At 48.2% G+C, this 19,756-nt stretch overlaps 1 protein-coding gene across 6 annotated transcripts; it reads left to right on the forward strand.

Annotated features, from left to right (window-relative positions):
* Positions 1 to 1,094: 1,094 nt before the first annotated feature.
* On the forward strand, positions 1,095 to 12,308 carry LOC140418463 (uncharacterized). Of its 6 annotated transcripts, none has more exons than XM_072501930.1 (5): positions 1,095 to 1,149; positions 2,538 to 2,621; positions 3,106 to 3,359; positions 6,402 to 7,299; positions 10,336 to 12,308. In XM_072501930.1, the coding sequence occupies exons 4-5, from the start codon at positions 6,518 to 6,520 to the stop codon at positions 10,556 to 10,558; spliced, it is 1,005 nt and encodes a 334-aa protein (XP_072358031.1). In that variant the 5' UTR covers positions 1,095 to 1,149; positions 2,538 to 2,621; positions 3,106 to 3,359; positions 6,402 to 6,517; the 3' UTR covers positions 10,559 to 12,308. The 6 variants fall into 6 exon arrangements, 4 of the variants coding, with proteins under 4 accessions (XP_072358031.1, XP_072358033.1, XP_072358032.1 ...); XM_072501932.1 differs by having other exon boundaries at positions 1,106 to 1,149; positions 3,111 to 3,359; XR_011945063.1 differs by lacking the exon at positions 6,402 to 7,299.
* The last annotated feature ends 7,448 nt before the right edge of the window (positions 12,309 to 19,756 follow it).

Consider the following 19,756-nt stretch of genomic DNA (forward strand, 5'->3'; position numbering starts at 1 on the left):
TTTCATTCTACCGTAATCCATGTACCTATCCAATAACTGCTTGAAGGTCCCTAATTTTGCCGACTCAACTACTTCCACAGACAGTGCATTCCATGCCCCCACTACTCTCTGGGTAAAGAACCTACCTCTGATAACCCCCCTATATCTTCCACCATTCACCTTAAATTTATGTCCCCTTGTAATGGTTTGTTCCACCCGGGGGAAAATTCTCTGACTGTCTACTCTATCTATTCGCCTGATCATCTTATAAACCCTTATCAAGTCACCCCTCATCCTTCTCCGTTCCAATGAGAAAAGACCTAGCACCCTCAACCTTTCCTCGTAAGACCTACTCTCCATTCCAGGCAACATCCTGGTAAGTCTCCTTTGCACCTTTACCAAAGCTTCCACATCCTTCCTAAAATGAGGCGACCAGAACTGTACACAGTGCTCCAAATGTTGCCGTACCAAGGTTTTGTGCAGCTGCATCATCACCTCACGGCTCTTAAATTCAATCCCCCTGTTAATGAGCGCTAGCACACCATAGGCCTTCTTCACAGCTCTATCCACTTGAGTGGCAACTTTCAAAGATGTATGAACATAGACCCCAAGATCTCTCTGCTCCTCCACATTGCCAAGAATCCTACCATCAACCCTGTATTCCGCATTTATATTTGTCCTTCCATAATGGACAACGTCACACTTTGTTCCGAGTGACTTCCATCTGTGCTGGATCATTCTAGAAAACACTGAACATTCAGTATGACGAGCAAGAGGGAAGAAGATGCAGGAATTCCTGATTCTGGAATTGAACCCAGCAAGAGTTTGCATCTTCTGGGGAGGAGAGAGGAAGGACCCATTGGGGAAAAAACACCTTGAAGTTCTGCATTGTTCCACAGGAGAGCAGCATTTGATCAATTTGAGAAATGGAGAATAGCAGAATACCCATTGACAATAAATTGTTTGATTATTTTCGCAATTGGTGACCAAGTTATTTTGTATTAACTGTTTCAATGGTGCGGCTATTACCCAACATTCCCCGCGTCTGTGAATGTGCCCTATTCATTCCACGGAGCCCAGTGCGCAGATGCAATGTTGGGTTATATCTGGAGCATGCGCAGTGTCACTTTGCGAGGAGGTCTGCGAGTGCGGGAGCGGCTGTTTCGGGCGGTAAGAGGAATGGAGCCGGGAGTCGGGGTGGGGAGGGAGTGAAGGCTTCATAAACACCCTCTGCTTGTCACAAGCCCGGAAAAAGACCCTGCAAATCCCGCGTTTGCAGCTGCGGAGCTTTTATCCGGTATCAGGCCCAGTTCCACGGCCGCCATCTTTGTTTAGCGGCGCGGCTGAGGGGCCATCTTGATGACGTAACAGAGACGGTGCTTCAGGATCCCGGTGACCAGAAGAGAAAATCATTGTCTCGATGATTGACAGCCCCCCCCGAACGCGGGGAGGTGCTACTGGCATGTGTGGCAATCGGAAGAACAGAAGAAGAACATCAGAATTAGCAGCAGGAGTAGGCCATTCGGCCTATTGACACTGCTCTGCCATTCAATAAACGCTGATCCGAATGTGCCATTAATTACATTTTCCTGTCTGCCCCCAAAACTTGACTCCCCAGTAGATAAAAAAAAGACAAACTCAGCTTTGAGTATATTCAGTGACCCAGCGCCACTACTCTCTGGGAAAGAGAATTCCACAAACTCAGCTTTGACAAAGAGTTATCCAGACTCAAAACGTTAGCTCCCTTTTCTCTCCACAGATACTGTCAGACCTGCTGAGATTGTCCAGTATTTTCTGTTTTTGTTTCAGATTCCAGCATCTGCAGTAATTTGCTTTTATCCACAGACTGATGACCCTCTGAGGGAAGACATTTCACCTTATCTCAGTGTCAAATTGGAGAATTCTTATCTTTAAACTGTCCCCCTTAGTTCTTGAATCCCCATGTGGGAAAATATTCTTTCATCAAAACCCCTCAGAATCTTAGATCTTTCAATAAGATCACCTCTCATTCTTCTAAACTCCATCGGGTACAGACCAAACAGGCTCAATCTTGCTCCATAAAACAAACTCTCCCCTCCCAGGAATCAGACTAGTGAAACTTCACTGAACTGCCTCCAAAGCAAGTAAAACCCTCATTAAATAATCCTGGGACATGAGCACAGCTGTCTCACGGCACCAAAGTCCCAGGTTCGATCCTGGCTCTGAGTCACTGCCCATGTGGAGTTTGCACATTCTCCCCGTGTTTGCATGGGTTTCACCCCCACAACCCAAAGATGTGCAGGGTAGGTGGATTGGCCACGCTAAACTGTCCCTTAATTGGAAAAAATGAATTGGGTACTCTGAATTTAAAAAAAAAATAATCCTGGGACTGGCAACTAGGGGAGAGAATGTTTGGAACTTCTATCCTGGACTCAAAGAGTGATGGATTTTGGAAAGTCCTTTTACCGGCGGTTAGGAGAGGATTTACACCCAGCAAATTCAAACCAAGATAAATGTTTGTCTGATCTTAATTTCTAACCTCGACTAACATTTCTGACCATTGTAATTTCCTTTTACAGCTGCTTCCAAAGCTTCTGATATCTTTCCAGCCAAAGGTTGCAGCAGGAGATTGTAAACTTGAAAACACCAAAATTGTGACAGAGGTGAGTATTATTATTATTTTTTATGATAAATTTAGGGTACCCAATTATTTGTTTCCAATTAAGGGGCAATTTAGCATGGCCAATCTGAAGCTGGCACTCCCAGTGCAGACTTTGGTGTTATGAGGTTGTTGCCGTGGTGGAGAGTGGCTGTTGCTGCTGTCTCCCTCTCCCTCTCCCTCTCCCTCTCCCTCTCCCTCTCCCTCTCCCTCTCCCTCTCCCTCTCTCTCTCTATTGCTGCTGCTGTTGCTCAGTTTTCTGCCTGTGTCCAGTGCTGGTTGCTGCCTGGAGGAAGGAGAGGGGAGAGAGGAGAGAAGGACAACAACAAGGAGGTAACTTCAAAAACAAGATGGGAGTAAAGCCCTTTGGACTGCTTGTTTGCTGGGCCTCTCCCGGGTTGAGTGCCCGGCCCAGTCTTCCCAACTGATAACATCTGCCTTCAGCAAGGACAAAATCCTCCTTATTCTAACCAGTGTGCTTGTTCCAGGGCAGAGGGATCGAGTGGGCAGTGTGTTTGCTGAGCCCCCTCCTGGACTGAAGACCCCACACACCAGCAGGGAGGAGGTGGATTCTATTGGGTGGTTGTTCCAGGGTTGCAGCACGGACTGTGTTTTTGCTGAGTCCTACTTGGGCCGAAGACCTCGTGAACCAGCGCCACTTACCTCCTTGTGAACCTGCTCTGGGCCTGGCGAAGCGCATCATTTGTAGTTCCAGGCAGCTGGCGACCGAGGGGGTCATCCGGTCAGACTATTTACTCCTTTTCCGCGGCTACATTCGCAGCTGGGTGCCCTAGAAAGGGAGCATGCGGTGTCCATGGGCGCCATCAAAGCCTGCCATGCCCGGTGGGCACCGCAGGGTTTGGGGTGCTTTATTGACCCCTTTAAATGCACTCTCATTAGATGTTTTTAAGTTTCTGCTGGTCTTTGTTACGTTCAGGCAGTGCCCCTAACGGGAGCGGCCCTTTTTGCTTTGTCCCTAAGTTTGTTTCCTTTGTTCTATTTTGTTGGTGGACCTCAAAGGAGTGGCCAATCCACCTAGCCTGCACATCTTTGGGTTGTGGGGGTGAGACCCACGGAGACAGGGGGAGAATGTGCAAACTCTACACGGCAGTGACCCAGGGCCAGGATTGAACTTGGGTCCTCAGCACCGTGAGGCAGCAGTGCTAACCACTGCCACCGTGCCACCCTTTGTCATGATGTTTCCATTCCTATTTTATCACACACCTCCCAGTGACACTCATTGTAACACATAAACTTCAAAATATCAATGCTACCTTGCATCTTGCCCTCCTATTATTGTCTGATGATAACAGTAACAGAGTAACACACACCAAAATTGGAATATCAGATAGGTTGTTGTCTAATAATAATAGTAACAGAGTAACACACATCAGATTTGGAATAACAGGCAGGGTATTGTCTAATCATGACAGAGTTACGGGGGTGGCTCGGTAGTTAGTACTGTTGCCTCAAGCACCAGGTACCTGGGTTTGATTCTGACCTTGGGTCACTGTCTGTGTGGAGTTTGCACATTCTTCCTGTGGCTGCGCAGATTTCCTCCCACAGTCCAAAGATGTGCAGGTTAGGTGGATTGGCTGTGCTAAATTGTCCCTGGGTGGGGTTACAGGGTTAGGGTGGGGGATTGGTCACGGTAGGATGCTCTTTCAGAGGGTCAGTGCAGACTCGATGGGCCAAATGGCCTCCTTCAGCACTGTAGGGAATCTATGATTGTACACTGGATCCACTCACACACTGCAGCCTGACTTATTGGAACAGACACTATGTTTGTTCCTCTCAAAGTGAGTGAATCCTTTGCTGCTTATCCTCTGGGTCCCATCTCCACTATTATTGTCTGATTGTCCCACTGAGACTCTCACTGTTATTATTGGACAATCAGCGAGTCAGCCTGAGCCTGTGGCCGCTTTCATCATTTCACCGCTTTCTGTAACCGTCACAATAGCCCGACATCAGCCGATTCGTAAGCACACTTGCTACTGGTTCCTGATACAGCAACCGTACCCATCAATGAAGCCCTGACCAAACCCGAGCCTTCCGAACTCCTCCCACAAATAATTCCACTCCACCCGACAAAAGGCCTTCTCCCTCTGAGGGCATCATGATAACGTTTAAGAGCCTTCTAACATTAGCCGTGAGTTCCTAGCCCTTTCCAAATCCCGTCTGGTCTTCCCCTACCACCCCCGGGACACAGTCCTCTATCCTTGTGGCCAATATCTTAGCCAGCAGTTTGGCATCCAATTCAATAGGGAGATTGGTCTGTATGACCTACATTGCTCAGGTCCTTCTCCCGTTTCAGAATCAATGAGATCGAGGCCTGCGACATTGTTGGAGGAAGGACCCTTGCCTCATTAAATGCCCTCACCAGCAGTGGGCCCAATATCTCCGAGAACTTCTTGTAGAATTCCACCGGGTAGCCGTCCGGCCCCGGGGCCTTGCCCAACTGCATGACCTCCAGCCCCTCCATTATTTCCTCAATTTCAATTGGGGCTCCCAGCCCTTCCACCAGTTCTTCCTCCACCCTCGGGAACCTCAACTGGCCCAAGAACTGCCTCATCCCCTCCACCCCAGCCAGGGGTTCCGACTCGTATAACTTGCTATAAATGTCCTTAAACACCTCATTCACCCCCACTGGGTCCAGGGCCGCATTCCCACCTCTGTTCTTTACTCTCCCTATCTCCCTGGCTGCCTCCCTTTTCCTCAGCTGGTGCGCTAACATTCTGTTGGCCTTTTCCCCAAACTCATACACCGCTCCCCTTGCCTTCCTCAGTTGCTCCACTGCTTTCCCTGTAGATAACAGCCCAAACCTCATCTGTAACCTCTGCCGCTCCTTCAATAACCCCCCGTCCGGGGCTTCCGCATATCTCCTATCCACCTGGAGTATCTCCCTAACCAACCTATCCCTCCCTGCTCCTTCCACCTTTTCTCTACGGGCCCGCATCAAAATTAATTCCCCTCTAACCGCTGTCTTCAGAGCTTCCCACACCGCTGCTGCCGAGACTTCCCCTGTATCATTTATTTCCAGATTGTTCTGGATGGACTTGCTCACCCGCCCACAGACCTCCTCATCTGCGAATAGTCCCACATCCACCCTCCATAACGGACGCTGCCCTCTCTCCATACTAACCCGTAGATCCACCCAATGTGTGGCTGATCCTACAGAGCAGAAGGAGGCCATTCGGCCCATCGGGTCTACACTGATTCTCTGAAAGGACACCCTGCCTAGGCCCACACCCCTACTCTGTCCCTGTGACCCCATAGCCCCACCTAACCTACACATCCCTGGACATTAAGGGGCAATTTATCAAGGCCAATCCAAGTAACTTGTTCTTCTTTGGATTGTTGGAGGAAACCGAGCACCGGGTGGAAACCCACGCAGACACGGGGAGACAGTGCATACTCTACACAGACAGTCACCATGGCCGGAATTGAACCCGGGCCCCTGGCGCTGTGAGGCAGCAGTGCTAATCACTGTGCCACCAGAAGCATAGTTTCTTTATCAATATTACTGTTTATGAAGCTCAAGATCGAATTTGTTTTGCCAACTACTCTCTTATTATGTCTTGTCGATATACAAAATCCCTCTTCAGCTCTTTCTCTCTCCTCCCAAAGAGGCCAGTTGGGTTTTGATGACAACCCAGCAGTTTTCCTGGTCATTTGTTTCCAGTGCTGGCCCCACAAGTGACCAGATTCATTCAGCTCATTTTCACAACCTGCTTTTGTGTTTTTGTGGGTTCTCTCTCACTCCCTATTTTCTGTTTCCAATCAGTTTCACCGGGTGTTCGAAGGTGAGGCTTCCAAGTCCGGAAACTCAAACCAAGCATCACATCAGGATCTGACCGAGTCCTCTATTTATCATATCCTGAATATAAGCAGATTTTGAACATGGAAGGAAAAAGCATCATTCACAGTGGGGTGAAACCATACACGTGTTGTGTGTGTGGACGAGGATTCAGTCGATCATCAGGCCTCACAAGCCACAAATGTAGTCACACTGAGGAGAAACCGTGGAAATGTGGGGACTGTGGGAAAGGATTCACTTCCCCATCCAAGCTGGAAACTCATCGGCGCAGTCACACTGGGGATAGACCATTCACCTGCTCCAAGTGTGGGAAGGGATTTGCTCATTCATCAAACCTGCTGAGACACCAGCGACTTCACACTGGGGAGAAACCATTCACCTGCTCAGAGTGTGGGAAGGGATTCACTCAGTCATCTGCTCTGTCCACACATCAACGAGTTCATTCCAGGGAGAGACCATTTACCTGCTCAGTGTGTGGGAAGGGATTTACAATTTCAGCCAACCTGCTGAGACACCAACAAGTTCACACTGATGAGAGACCATTTCAGTGTCCAGACTGCGAGAAGTGTTATAAAAGTTCTGGGGAACTGATGTGCCATCAACGTGTTCACACTGACGAGAGACCGTTTAGGTGCTCTAACTGTGGGACGGGGTTCAGACACTCATCTCAGCTCACTGTACATCAGCGAATTCACACTGGGGAGAGGCCATTCGCCTGTTTCAAGTGTAGGAAGGGATTCACTCAGTTATCTGCCCTTCAGAACCATCAGCGAATTCACACTGGGGAAAGACCGTTTACCTGCTCTCAGTGTGGAAAGGGATTCACCACTTCATACCACCTGCTGAGACACCAACGAGGCCACAAGTAACCACAGTGATTGGATTTTGCTGTTACTCACATTCAGGACTGAACCATGTTCATTTGGGTGTCTTTCTCTTTATGACAAACTCCAGCCCATTTACAGGAGCTAATATTCTGCGTAAAAGTCAAATAAATTAGATTTGTGTTAGATATGCAGTGTGCTGAAACGTTTTAATATCTGACACAAGTTACTTCCTTTTGAAGTACTCTCGCTCTCTCCCGTCTCTTCCATCCTCACCTCCAACAAGAAGTGTGAGGAGCTTGTGGAGCTTCTTTGTGACTGAGATTGAGTAAATCCGATCAGCTGCCTCTGCTGCTTCCCTCCCTTCCACGAGCCCACCGGACCAAACTGTCTCTAAATTTCATCCTTTCCCGAGCACTGAACCCACATCTTTCTCTAGTTTCTCTCCCATCTCCCCTCATGCCCTCTCAGAGCTCATCTTGTCCATGAGACCAGCTCCTGCTCCATCGACCCTATTCCCACTGAGCTACTGATCAGCCAACTACCCTGTGTCCATGGATATTGTCAACATTTCTCTCTCTTCAGGTACTGTCCCTCTGTCCTTCAAATCTGCCATCATCACCCCCTCAATAAAACAAACCCTTGACCCTGCCATCCTTACAAATTACTGCCCCATCTTCAGCCTCCCTCGCCTCTCCAAACTCTTTGAACATGTTGTCACCTCCCAAATCCTTGCCCATCTTTCCCAGAACTCCCATGTTTGAATCTTTCAAACAGGTCTCTGCCCTGTCACAGCAATGAAATATGTTCATACGACCAGAAGACAAGGGTGGCAGCACTGTCATTATCGAGAGACAACAATACCTTCTGGAGACAGACAGACAACTAAACAACACAAATCACAACACACAGCTACCTAGACCCATACACCCGAGACAGGAAGAAGAATTGGAGACGGACTGGAAGAACTCAAAGACTCCAGACACATTAACCAAAAACAACAGGTAGAACTAAGGAAGTTCTACCTGCTCCCTAAAATACCCAAACACATGGACAGTACGAGGGAAATAGCACCAGACAAACCCATCAGATCAAACTGAGAGAGAAAATCCGACAGAATCATAGAATTTACAGTGCAGAAGGAGGCCATTTGGGCCATCGAGCCTGCACCGACCCTTGGAAAGAGCACCCTACTTCAGTCTATGCCTCCACCCTGTCCCCGTAACCCAACTAACCTTTTTTTGGATACTGAGGGGCAATTTAGCATAGCCAATCCACTTAACCTGCACATCTTTGGACGGTGGAGAAAACTGGAGCACCCAGAGGGAACACACAGACTGTGGGAACACACAGACTGTGCAAACTCCACACAGTCACCTAAGGCTGGAATTGAACCCAGGTCAGGGGATCAGGGGTTATGGGGAGAAGACAGGAGAATGGGGATGAGGAAATATGAGCCATGATTGAATGGCGTAGCAGATTCGATGGGCCAAGTGGCCTAATTCTCCTCCTATGTCTTATGGTCTTATCGGTCGCTGGCGCTATGATGCAGCAGTGCTAACCACTGTGCCACATCTGTGGCGAGAGAAACAGAGTTAATGTTTGTTGCTTGTTGTAACAGTTCTGTAGAACAGTCAATGGAATCTTAAAAAGTCCATTGAAGTGAAAAGAAGTAGAAAGAAAGTGTTAGAGGTTTGACACAGGAAGAAGTTTTAATCTGTGTGAAGCTCAATCTACATTCACAGCCTGCAGTCTGATTGGCTGGAGGACCAGTGTCCATCCGGTCCACCAAATCTTCCCATTGGTTAACACCACTCAGACAGGAAATGAGGTTTTGGAACCCGCTCCTACGTGGCCAATGGGAAGAACTCAAAATGATGCAGAGTCTCAGTACGAAGTCTTACAACACCAGGTTAAAGTCCAACAGGTTTGTTTCGATGTCACTAGCTTTCGGAGCGCTGCTCCTTCCTCAGGTGAATGAAGAGGTCTGTTCCAGAAACACATATATAGACAAATTCAAAGATGCCACACAATGCTTGGAATGCGAGCATTAGCAGGTGATTAAATCTTTACAGATCCAGAGATGGGGTAACCCCAGGTTAAAGAGGTGTGAATTGTACCAAGCCAGGACAGTTGGTAGGATTTCGCAGGCCAGATGGTGGGGGATGAATGTAATGCGACATGAATCCCAGGTCCCGGTTGAGGCCGCACTCGTGTGCGGAACTTGGCTATAAGTTTCTGCTCGGCGATTCTGCGTTGTCGCGTTGTCGAGAGTCTCAGTCAATGAGGTAGATCGGGATCAGCCCCGCCCCTCATTCACTCAAATTGGTTGGAGGATCAGCCACTCCCGCTAGGTCCTCCAATGCCGCCCCCTCTTCCTATTGGTCTGCAGCTGCCGTCAATCACACCCAGGGCATTGTGATGCGGAGCATGCGCAGTGTGGCTGCTGGACATGGATTTCGGCGCTTGTTTGTCCTGGAGAAGCGAAGTCAGCGTCAGGCGGTGGGTGGGAGGATTTGGAAACACTTTGTGGATCCACAAACCCTTCACAATCATTGTCAGCTCCCTGGTTTGCAGCTACGGGGTTTCTCCCTCCCTCCCGGGAACAGGCCCAGGTTAATGGGCACCATCCTGCTTCAGACACTGGAGGATGGTTCACATCACAGGACAGGGGAGGGGGACAAGAAATATGTGCTCACACTTTGCACTCAAATCAATGAGGACTCTGATCTCTGGCAAGGAAGGAAACCCTGTCAGGTGGGCGGGGAGGATTCACGAACACCCGCTGGAGGCCCCAAACCCCCAATAAGTCCCATTGATTTTATTATCAGTCTGCAGACAGGACCTGGCGAACTGAACCCAGGCAGAGGAGAGGGAGGGAGAAAACGGAGTGGAGGAAAGAAATGGTGCAGATGGTGAGATGGGTTTGGATTTCAGCCCAGGGAGTGTGTGGGGGACGGGGATTTACAGTTTTGGGGGAACAAGAGAGGAAAAGATGTTCCAGATAAACTAGAATTGTCTGTTCAGAATTTATATCCTGGACTGACAGTGATGACCTTTGTAAACTCTTTTTACAGGATATTGGAAGTGGAGGATTGGCCGACAGAAAACTCAAAACAAACTTCACATCGAGCTCTCACAGAATCACTCAATCCATTACAACCTCAACATCATCAAAATTTGAACGTGGAAGGTGAAATGTTTGTCTGTTCTGTCTCTGGGAAAAGATTTCAAGCATCAGTGACTGGAAAAGCGGCGAGACGCACACAACACCCGGGTGTGAGTGTTCCTGTGAAGTGACTGTGGAAAGAGCTTTAACCAGGTACGCAGTCTGAAAAAACATCACCATTCACAGTGGGGAGAAACTGTACACGTGTTCTGTGTGTCTTCGAAGCTTCAACTGATCTCCAACCTGGAGAGACACACGGACACGAGTACCATGGAGAAACCTTGGAAATGTGAAGATTGTGGTAAAGGATTCAATTATCCATCCTTGCTGGAAAACCACCGACGCATTCACACTGGAGAGAAACCATTTACTTGCTCTGTGTGTGGAAAGGGATTTACTCAGTTATCCTGCTTCCAGTCACACCAACAAACCCACACCGAAGAGAGGCCGTTCAGCTGCACCTCCTGTGGAAAGAGGTTCAGGTCTTCATCCAACCTCACTGCTCACCAGCGAGTCCACACTGGGGAGAGACCATTCAGCTGCTCTGTATGTGGGAAGGGATTCACTCGGTCCTCCCATCTGCTGGAACACCAGCAAACACACAGCGAGGAGAGGCCGTTCAGCTGCACCACTTGTGGAAAGAGGTTCAGGTCTTCACCCAATCTCATTGCACATCAACGGGTTCACTCTGGGAAGAAACCATTCACCTGCTCTGTGTGTGGTAAGGAATACACTCACCCATCGAACCTGCTGATACACCAGCGAACTCACACAGGGGAGAGGCCATTCACCTGTTCCGACTGTGGGAAGGGATTCACCAAGTCCTTTAACCTAGTGATACACCAACGCACTCACACTGGGGAAAGGCCGTTCACCTGCTCAGTGTGTGGGAAGGGATTCACTCAGCCATCTAACCTGCTGACACACCAGCGAGTTCATAAGTAACTGCATGGGTTGGATTCATTAGTTTCGCTGGTGTTAATCACACCTGGGATTGTTAGTCTGATAATATTTGGTTTGCTCCTGCTGATGTTAACAAATCGTATAAATGGCTGGCATTTAAATACCTTCAGACATGTCACTGATCTTTGGGGCTGTGATGTCCCTTTTTGAAAGCATCGTCTGTGATGTTTTCCTTTGGTTCAAGAACGCCTCCACCTGGAAGTTCACCTCCAAGTCACTCACCATCTCCACTTGGAATTATATCGACATTCCTTCACTGCAGCTGGATCAAAACCTTGGAATTCCCTTCCTAACATGGTTGGACTGCAGCGGCTCAGGAAGGCAGCTCACCACCATCTTTTCAAGGGCAATTAGGGATGGACAATAAATGCTGACCGAGCCAGCGACACCCACATCCCATGAAGGATTTTTTCTTAAGAATCACCAAGAACTCATTCACAAAATTATGAACTTTCAGTTCAATACTAAATTGATATTTCACAGAGTCTCTTGTCAACTCTACATGGCCGCCCATTGCCATCTGTACCGGCAGCCTGGTCACAGAACTCGAATCACTTCACTCCGCTGTGTTGGTAGTTTTCAAATCAATGGTTTTAACGTAACCCAACTATTTTCAGGTTAATTCACTTCAGAGTCATTGTCATGAAAGGTTAAAATGCCATTTTGTACACGAGTAGATGTCAGGCCAAATATAAATCAGCAGACCATTAAGTTAACCAATTATTGTTTGACACTTTGGCTAATTAGAGATTAGAAAAATTGAGCTGAGGGGATAAAACTAATGTTTTGATGAACCATTTTGTTAACATGTTACCACATTTTGGGATTATTATTTCATGTCTTTCGTCTGCTCAACTGAGGAAAGTTGTAAGAAGTCTGTTTAATTGTTAAAGATAAACTTCTCTGTCAATTACTGTTCATTCAACTTTGTTTTTTATCTTTCAACTTGTAACCCTTTAAAAAAAAAATTTAGCGTATGGAATTATTTTTTTCCAATTAAGGGGCAATTTACTGTGGCCAATTCACCTACCCTGCACAGATTTTTGGATTGTGGGGGTGAGACCCACGCAGACACGGGGAGAATGTGCAAACTCCAGACGGACAGTGACCCGGGGCCGGGATCGAACCCAGGTCCTCGGCGTCATGAGGCAGCAGTGCTAACCACTGTGCCATCATGCTGCCCCCAACGTGTTACCTTTTAATGGTTTAAAAATATTTTGAATTTACCATTTAAAGTGATCATTCTGTCAGATAGTTAAATCTTGTATAACCTGATTTAATTGAAAGTTGGGGATTTATTGCAAACAATCTGGACCCATAAGTCAACTTCAAAATGTAAATGTTACCTGGATTTGGTGTCTCGGCGTAAGCCGCACCTGGATTTGGTGTCTCGGCGTAAGTGGGCCCTGGATTTGGTGTCTCGGTGTAAGTGGTCCCTGGATTTGGTGCCTCGGCGTAAGTGGTCCCTGGATTTGGTGTCTCGGCGTACGTGGTCCCTGGATTTGGTGTCTCGGTGTAAGTGGCCCTTGGATTTGGTGTCTCAGTGTAAATGGACCCTGGATTTGCTGTCTCAGTGTGAGTGGTCCCTGGATTTGCTGTGTCAGAGTAAGTGATGTCTGGCTTTGGGGTCCCAGTACAAGTGGGCCCAGCTCTGCTTCCAACCCAGTCTCTCATCTTTCATTAATTTCAATTGAATGGAAACTGACTGCAGGAACCTGTCAACATTTGAAAGAAATTTACAAATGATTTGAGAATTTCTGACAGTTGGGATTTTTCTCTGTTCTGTCCATTCGAGGTGTTTGATAACAGACTTTCTCCTGTGAATATCCAGCTGGAGTTTTGGGCCCTGATCTCTTTCCTTGTTCATCTTGTTGACTTTAACCATTGAATCTTGTGGTTCAGAGACCAGAGAATCAAACTCCCAACAACAGATTGTCTGTTACTGACTTTATTAACAGCTCTGCAATAATACAGAGAGAGTAGAGTTACTTGTTCTGGGAAACAGAGATAATAGAGATTCAGAGCTCCCATTTCTCAGCTCTGATCTAACAAGCTGCAGCTACACTGGTGATACTTATATTTAACTTTTTCACTACATTTGTGATCTGACCCTTTCAAACCCTCACCATAAGGATATCTTTATTCTGAGTGTGAGTACAAGGCTGTGTTTCTGTCACACACACAGATACCATTTCCTTGGTTCACATTTCCACACAGAGACCAGCTCTTTACACATCCCCTTCCACCCAACTGCAGCAATATGAGCAAGGATGTGAGGCACAAAAATATTCACCCACATTTCAGAACAGCAAAGGTTCCACTGGAACAGAAATTCAGTCATTTTCTATTACAGGCAAAACACAGAGCAGTACAGGAGCACACTGACAGTGGAACACAATCTCATCAGTCTGCAGACTCCTGTTAAATACAGAGCAGTACAGGAGCATACTGACACTGTAACACAGTCTCAATAGTCTGCAGACTCCTGTTAAATACAGAGCAGTACAGGAGCACACTGACAGTGTAACACAGTCTCATCAGTCTGCAGACTCCTGTTAAATACAGAGCAGTACAGGAGCACACTGACAGTGCAACAGAGTCTCATCAGTTTGCAGGCTCCTGTTAAATACAGAGCAGTACAGGAGCACACTGACAGTGTAACACAGTCTCAACAGTCTGCAGACTCCTGTTAAATACAGAGCAGTACAGGAGCACACTGACAGTGTAACACAGTCTCATCAGTCTGCAGGCTCCTGTTAAATACAGAGCTGTACAGGAGCACACTGACAGTGTAACACAGTCTCATGAGCGGCATGGTAGCACAGTGGTTAGCACTGCTGCTTCACAACGTCAGTGTCCCAGGTTTGATTCCCGGCTTGGGTCACTGTCTGTGCGGAATCTGCACGTTCTCCCCGTGTCTGTGTGGGCTTCCTCCGGGTGCACTTGCTTCCTCCCACAAGTCCCGAAAGACATGCTGTTCGGTGAATTGGACATTCTGAATTCTCGCTCAGTGTACCTGAGCAGGTGCCGGAATGTGGCGACTCAGGGCTTTTCACAGTAACTTCATTGCAGTGTTAATGTAAGCCTACTTCTGACAATAATAAAGATTATGATTATCATCAGTCTGCAAGATATGGAGAGCTGGGAATTCTCCACAAGAGTGACTGAAGCTGTGAGATCTGAAATAATGTAGGATTAGAAAAGAGAAAAGTGCCCAAAAATGAAGCAGTCCGCAACAGGACATCAATTAATCTCCTCTTACATTGGAGAAAAATGGAACATAACACTGTGTATTTGCTCAACAGCTGACCAAGCTGACATTCATCTAGAATTAAAATGAAATAGATTTAAAGTACCCAACTCATTTTTTTCCAATTAAGGGTAATTTAGCGTGGCCAGTCCACCTACCCTGCACATCTTTGGTTGTGGGGGTGAGCCCCACGCAGACACAGAGAGAATGTCTTCATCTAAAATTTCAATAACCTCCAAGATGGGGCTGGAGTTTACTATCAGCAGAAACAAACAATAAAAGTGATGAACAGCAGAATCCCACCCCTGCAATCACATGTAAACTCACTGCTCTCACAATAGGTGCTGTGACTGAGTGAACCCTTTTCACACACAGAGGTGACCAGCCTCTCCCCAACGCAAGTGCGTTGGTGTGTCTGCACCTCACTTGTACTTCTCACATTCATAACAAGAGGTCATTTATCAATGTGAACACGTTGATGTGCAGCGAGGGTGCTTAACCGAGTCAATCCCTTCCCACACACCGAGCAGGTGAATGGCCTCTCCCCAGTGTGAACCCGCTGGTGCCTCAGCAGGGTGGATGACTGAATGAATCTCCTCCCACACACAGAGCAGGTGAATGGCCTTTTTCCAGTGTGAGTCTGCTGGTGCCTGATCAGGGTGGATGACTGAGTGAATCCTTTCCCACACATGGGGCAGGTGAACGGCCTCTCTCCAGTGTGAGTGTGTTGGTGTTGCATCAGGTTCTTTCTGCTTTTGAAGCTCTTCCCACAGTCAGAACATTCTAAAGGTCTCTTATTGGAGTGAGCACGCTGGTGTGACTGCAGGTGTTGTGACTGAATGAAATCTTTTCCAGACACGGAGCAGGTGAACGGCCTCTCCCGTGTGACTGGGTCGATGAGTTTCGAGATGGGATGGGTAATTGAATCCCTTCCCACAATCCCCACATTTCTCTATGGTGCCGGTGTCCTTTTGCCTCTCCAGGTTCGATGATCAGTTGAAGCCTTGTCCATACACACACCACGTGTATGGTTTCTCCTCCCTGTGAATGGTGTGATTTATGTTCAAGCTGTGTAACTGGTTAAAGCTTTTTCCACAGTCAGTTCACTGAATCACTCACACCCGGGTGTGTGTGTGTGTGGGTCTCGGTGCTTTTTCAGTCACATTGATGTTTGAAATCTTTTCCCAGACAGAAGTCAAACATTTCTCCTTCCACATGCAAAGGCCAATGAGATTCAGGTCCTGATAATCGAGTGACTTTGTTGAATCTTGATGCGATGCCTAGTTTGAATTGCCCGTCTGTAAATCATCCCCTTCGAATATCCTGTAAATGGTGATTACCAAAGTCAAAGCTGTAAATCCCTGTCCCGCACACTCTCCCTCCTCCCTGGGCTGAAATCCAAACCCATCTGCACCATTTTGTTCCTCCACTCCCAGTTTTCTCCCTCCCTCTCCTCTGCCTGGGTTCAGTTCTCCAGCTCCTGTCTGCAGACTGACAATAAAATCAATGGGTCTTATGGTGGGGGGGGGGGGTTGGGGTCTCCTCTTATCCACCCGAGTCCAGAGCAAGAGCCCGCACTGCGTGTGTTCCAGCTCACAATGCCCGAGCTGCGATTGACGGCATCCCTAGACCTATAAGAAGCAGCAGTGGGGCTGGAGGACCGAGCAGGAGCAGCTGGTCCTCCAGTCAATCAGAGTGAATGAGGGGCGGGGCTGAGCCCGGATCTCCCTCATTGGCTGAAACTGCATCATTTTGAAAACTGATTTGTCTCAAACTCCAGGAGAAAAGTGAACCTTTCTGTCTGTGTTGGGAGACATCACTCACTCCCTCCAGCCTGCTCCACCATTGAATAAGAACCTGGCTGATCTGACTGTAACACCCACTACACATGCAGTGAGCGGGACTGCCCTGGAGCTCAATTATACTCAAATTCTGATCATGTTCAGGTTCTGATGAACAGAGTGACTCTGTTAGAACTTGATGTGGTCTTTGATGAGTTTTCTGTGTAAATCCAGCCATCCCACCCCCTGTAAAAGGAGTTTGCAGAATCCATCCCTGTCAGTCCAGGAGAGAAATTCACAACATTCTCTCCTCCTGCTGACAGGGAGCACCGCGCATGCGCCCTTAACACGGGCCTCTCACTCCAGACGCGGTTCCGCCGCTCAGATACAAACCCGGCACCGGCAGCTTCTTATTCCGGTGTCAGAGCCACATCGGGGACTCACCGACCCTCCCCGTCCACCGCTGGGCTCCGTCTCTCCCTCCATTCCGCCATTTCCCTCACCGCCTGTGGATCTGACAAACCAGCATCTGTCCCTGGACACCGCCCGCACTGCGCATGCTCAACGTCACAATGCCCGGAGAGTGATTGACGGCAGGGCCAGACCAATAGGAAGGGGCCAGGCCGGAGGACCGAGCAGCAGCGGCTGGTCCTCCCACCAATCGGAGTGAAAGGGGGGCTGGGGGCTCAGCACTGACTGAAGCATGCGCCGTACGAGCCCCAGAGCTGGAAAAGGCGGTCCAGTTGAGGTCATGATGTGGAGATGCCGGCATTGCACTGGGGTGGGCACAGTAAGAAGCCTTACACCAGGTTAAAGTCCAACATGTTTGTATTGAGGTCACAAAGAGTGAGAAGTGAATCCGGGCGGGGCGGGGATTGTGACCAAAGCGGGAGGTTGGGAGCCAGGGATGAGATGGTGGTGGAGTGGGAATGTCCCTGGGCGGGTATTACTGAGTCCCCGAGGGTAATGGTCTGAGGAGCTATTGGAATATTTCAGGTTACCAAACAACTACATTCAATTCATAAAACAGTGAAAAATAGTATCAGTAATGGTGACCATGCAGCTAACACTGGTTGTGTCGAAACTGATCTGGTTCACTAATGGCCTTTAAGAAATCTGCCAACCCTACCTGGTCTGGCCTACATGTGACTCCAGAGCCACAGCAGTAAATCTGCCCTCTGAAATAGACCAGCAAGCCATTCAGTTCTAGAGCAATTTGGGATCGGCAACAAATAAGGGGGCAGCACGGCAGCATTGTGGATAGCACAATTACTGCACAGCTCCAGGGTCCCAGTTTTGATTCCGGCTTGGGTCACTGTCTGTGTGGAGTCTGCACATCCTCCCCGTGTCTGCGTGGGTTTCCTCCGGGTGCTCCGGTTTCCTCCCACAGTCCAAAGATGTGCAGGTTAGGTGGATTGGCCGTGCTAAAATTGTCTTTAGTGTCAAAAATTGCCCTTAGTGTTGGGTGGGTTTACTGGGTTATGGGGATAGGGTGGAGATGTGGACCTTGGGTAGGGTCTCTTTCCAAGAGCTGGTGCAGACTCGATGGGCCGAATGGCCTCCATCTGCACTGTAAATTCTATGAAAGATAGTGGATTCACCAGGGATTGCCACAGGAATTGTCATTTATGGGAGAGAATTCCAAATGTGTCCCAGATTTTGTGTCAAGTGTTTCCTCATTTCACACTGAGTTCTGTGACCTGGCTACAATTTTTAGGCAATGTCCCAAGTCCTTACTGCCCAGTCAGCAGAAATCACTCCTCTCTGTCTTTGATTAAATCATGCTGTAATTTACTAAACACCAGGACGTGGAGATGCCGGCGTTGCACTGGGGTGGGCACAGTGAGAAGTCTTACAACACCAGGTTAAAGTCCAACAGATTTGTTTCGAATCACGAGCATTCAGAGCATAGCTCCTTCCTCAGCTGTGCTCCAAAAGCTAGTGATTCTAAATAAACCTGTTGGACTTTAATCTGGTGTTGTAAGACTGCTTACTGTGCCCACCCCAGTGCAACGCCTACATCTCCACATTTCATAGAATTTACAGTGCAGAAGGAGGCCATTCGGCCCATCGAGTCTGCACCGGCTCTTGGAAAGAGCACCCTACCCAAGGTACACACCTCCACCCTATCCCCATAATCCAGTAACCCCACCCAACATCATGGCCTGAAGATGAGACAAACAAGCGTCTGTCCGTGGGCATGAGCCGCACTGCGCATGCTCCACATCACAATGCCTGGCGAGTGATTGACAGTAGCTTTGCACCAATAGGAAGAGGAGGCGGGACTGCAGGACCGAACGACAGCAGCTGGTCCTCCACCCAATTGGAGTGAATGAGGGGCGTTGCTGCTCAGATCTCCCTCATTGGCTGAGACTGCATCATTTTGAGTTCTTCCCATTAGCCACGTGCGCACGGGTTCCACAACCTCATTTCCTGTCTGAGAGGGGTTGACCAACGGGAAGATTGGGAGGACGGGATGGCTTCTGGTCCTTCAGCCAATCAGACTGTGGGCTGTGTGTGAATGAAACTGGAGCTTCACACAGAGTGAAACTTGTTCCTGTGTCAAACCGCTTCAATGGACAAAAACGTCTTATTTCGACTTCAATGGACTTTTTTAGAATCCATTGATCCTTCTACAGAACTGTTACAAGGAACAACAAACATTAACTCTGTTTCTCTCATCACAGATGTGGCACAATGGTTAGCACTGCTGCCTCACAGGGCCAGTGACCAGGGTTCAATTCCGGCCTTGGATGACTGTGTGGAGTTTGCACATTCTTCCCGTGTCTGTGTGGTTCCCTCTGGGTGCTCCAGTTTTCTCCCACGAGAATGTGTAGGCTTGATGGATTGGCTATGCTAAATTGCTCCTTAGTGTCCAAAGGTGAAGTGGGTTATGGGGAGAGGGTGGGGAAGTGCACCTGGGTGGGACGCTCTTTTGTAGGGTTGGTGCAAACGCGATGGACCGTATGGCCTCCTTCTGCACTTTAGGGATTCGATGATACTACCAGACCTGTTGAGTTAATCTCGCATTTTCTGTTTTACTATATATTACACACCTTTTTAATCCACTGATTATATTTATTGAACCACGATACCATCAACCACCAGGAGCAGTGTGTTGATGTTTCAGCTTTTTCAGCCTTGAGTGACTGGGTAAAGTTTGCACATTTTCCCCGTGTCTCTTCCCTCTGGGTGCTCCAGTTTTCTCCCACCGTCCAAAGAGTTAAGGTCGATTGGCCGCTTAGTGTCCAAATAAAGGTTAGGTGAGTTACTGGGATGGGCTTAAGTAGGGTATTCTTTCTGAGGGCCGGTGCAGGCTATATGGGCCAAATGGT

Source organism: Scyliorhinus torazame, chromosome 5, assembly GCF_047496885.1.
Source record: "Scyliorhinus torazame isolate Kashiwa2021f chromosome 5, sScyTor2.1, whole genome shotgun sequence".
Classification (NCBI taxonomy): domain Eukaryota; kingdom Metazoa; phylum Chordata; class Chondrichthyes; order Carcharhiniformes; family Scyliorhinidae; genus Scyliorhinus; species Scyliorhinus torazame.

What these genes read in the sequence shown, in the direction of transcription:
- LOC140418463 (XM_072501930.1), top strand. Translation starts at nt 6,518, where the DNA reads ATGGAAGGAAAAAGCATCATTCACAGTGGGGTGAAACCATACACGTGT. An exon ending in AGACACCAACGAGGCCACAA is followed by an intron (nt 7,300 to 10,335) that starts GTAACCACAGTG and finishes CTCTTTTTACAG; the next exon opens with GATATTGGAAGTGGAGGATT.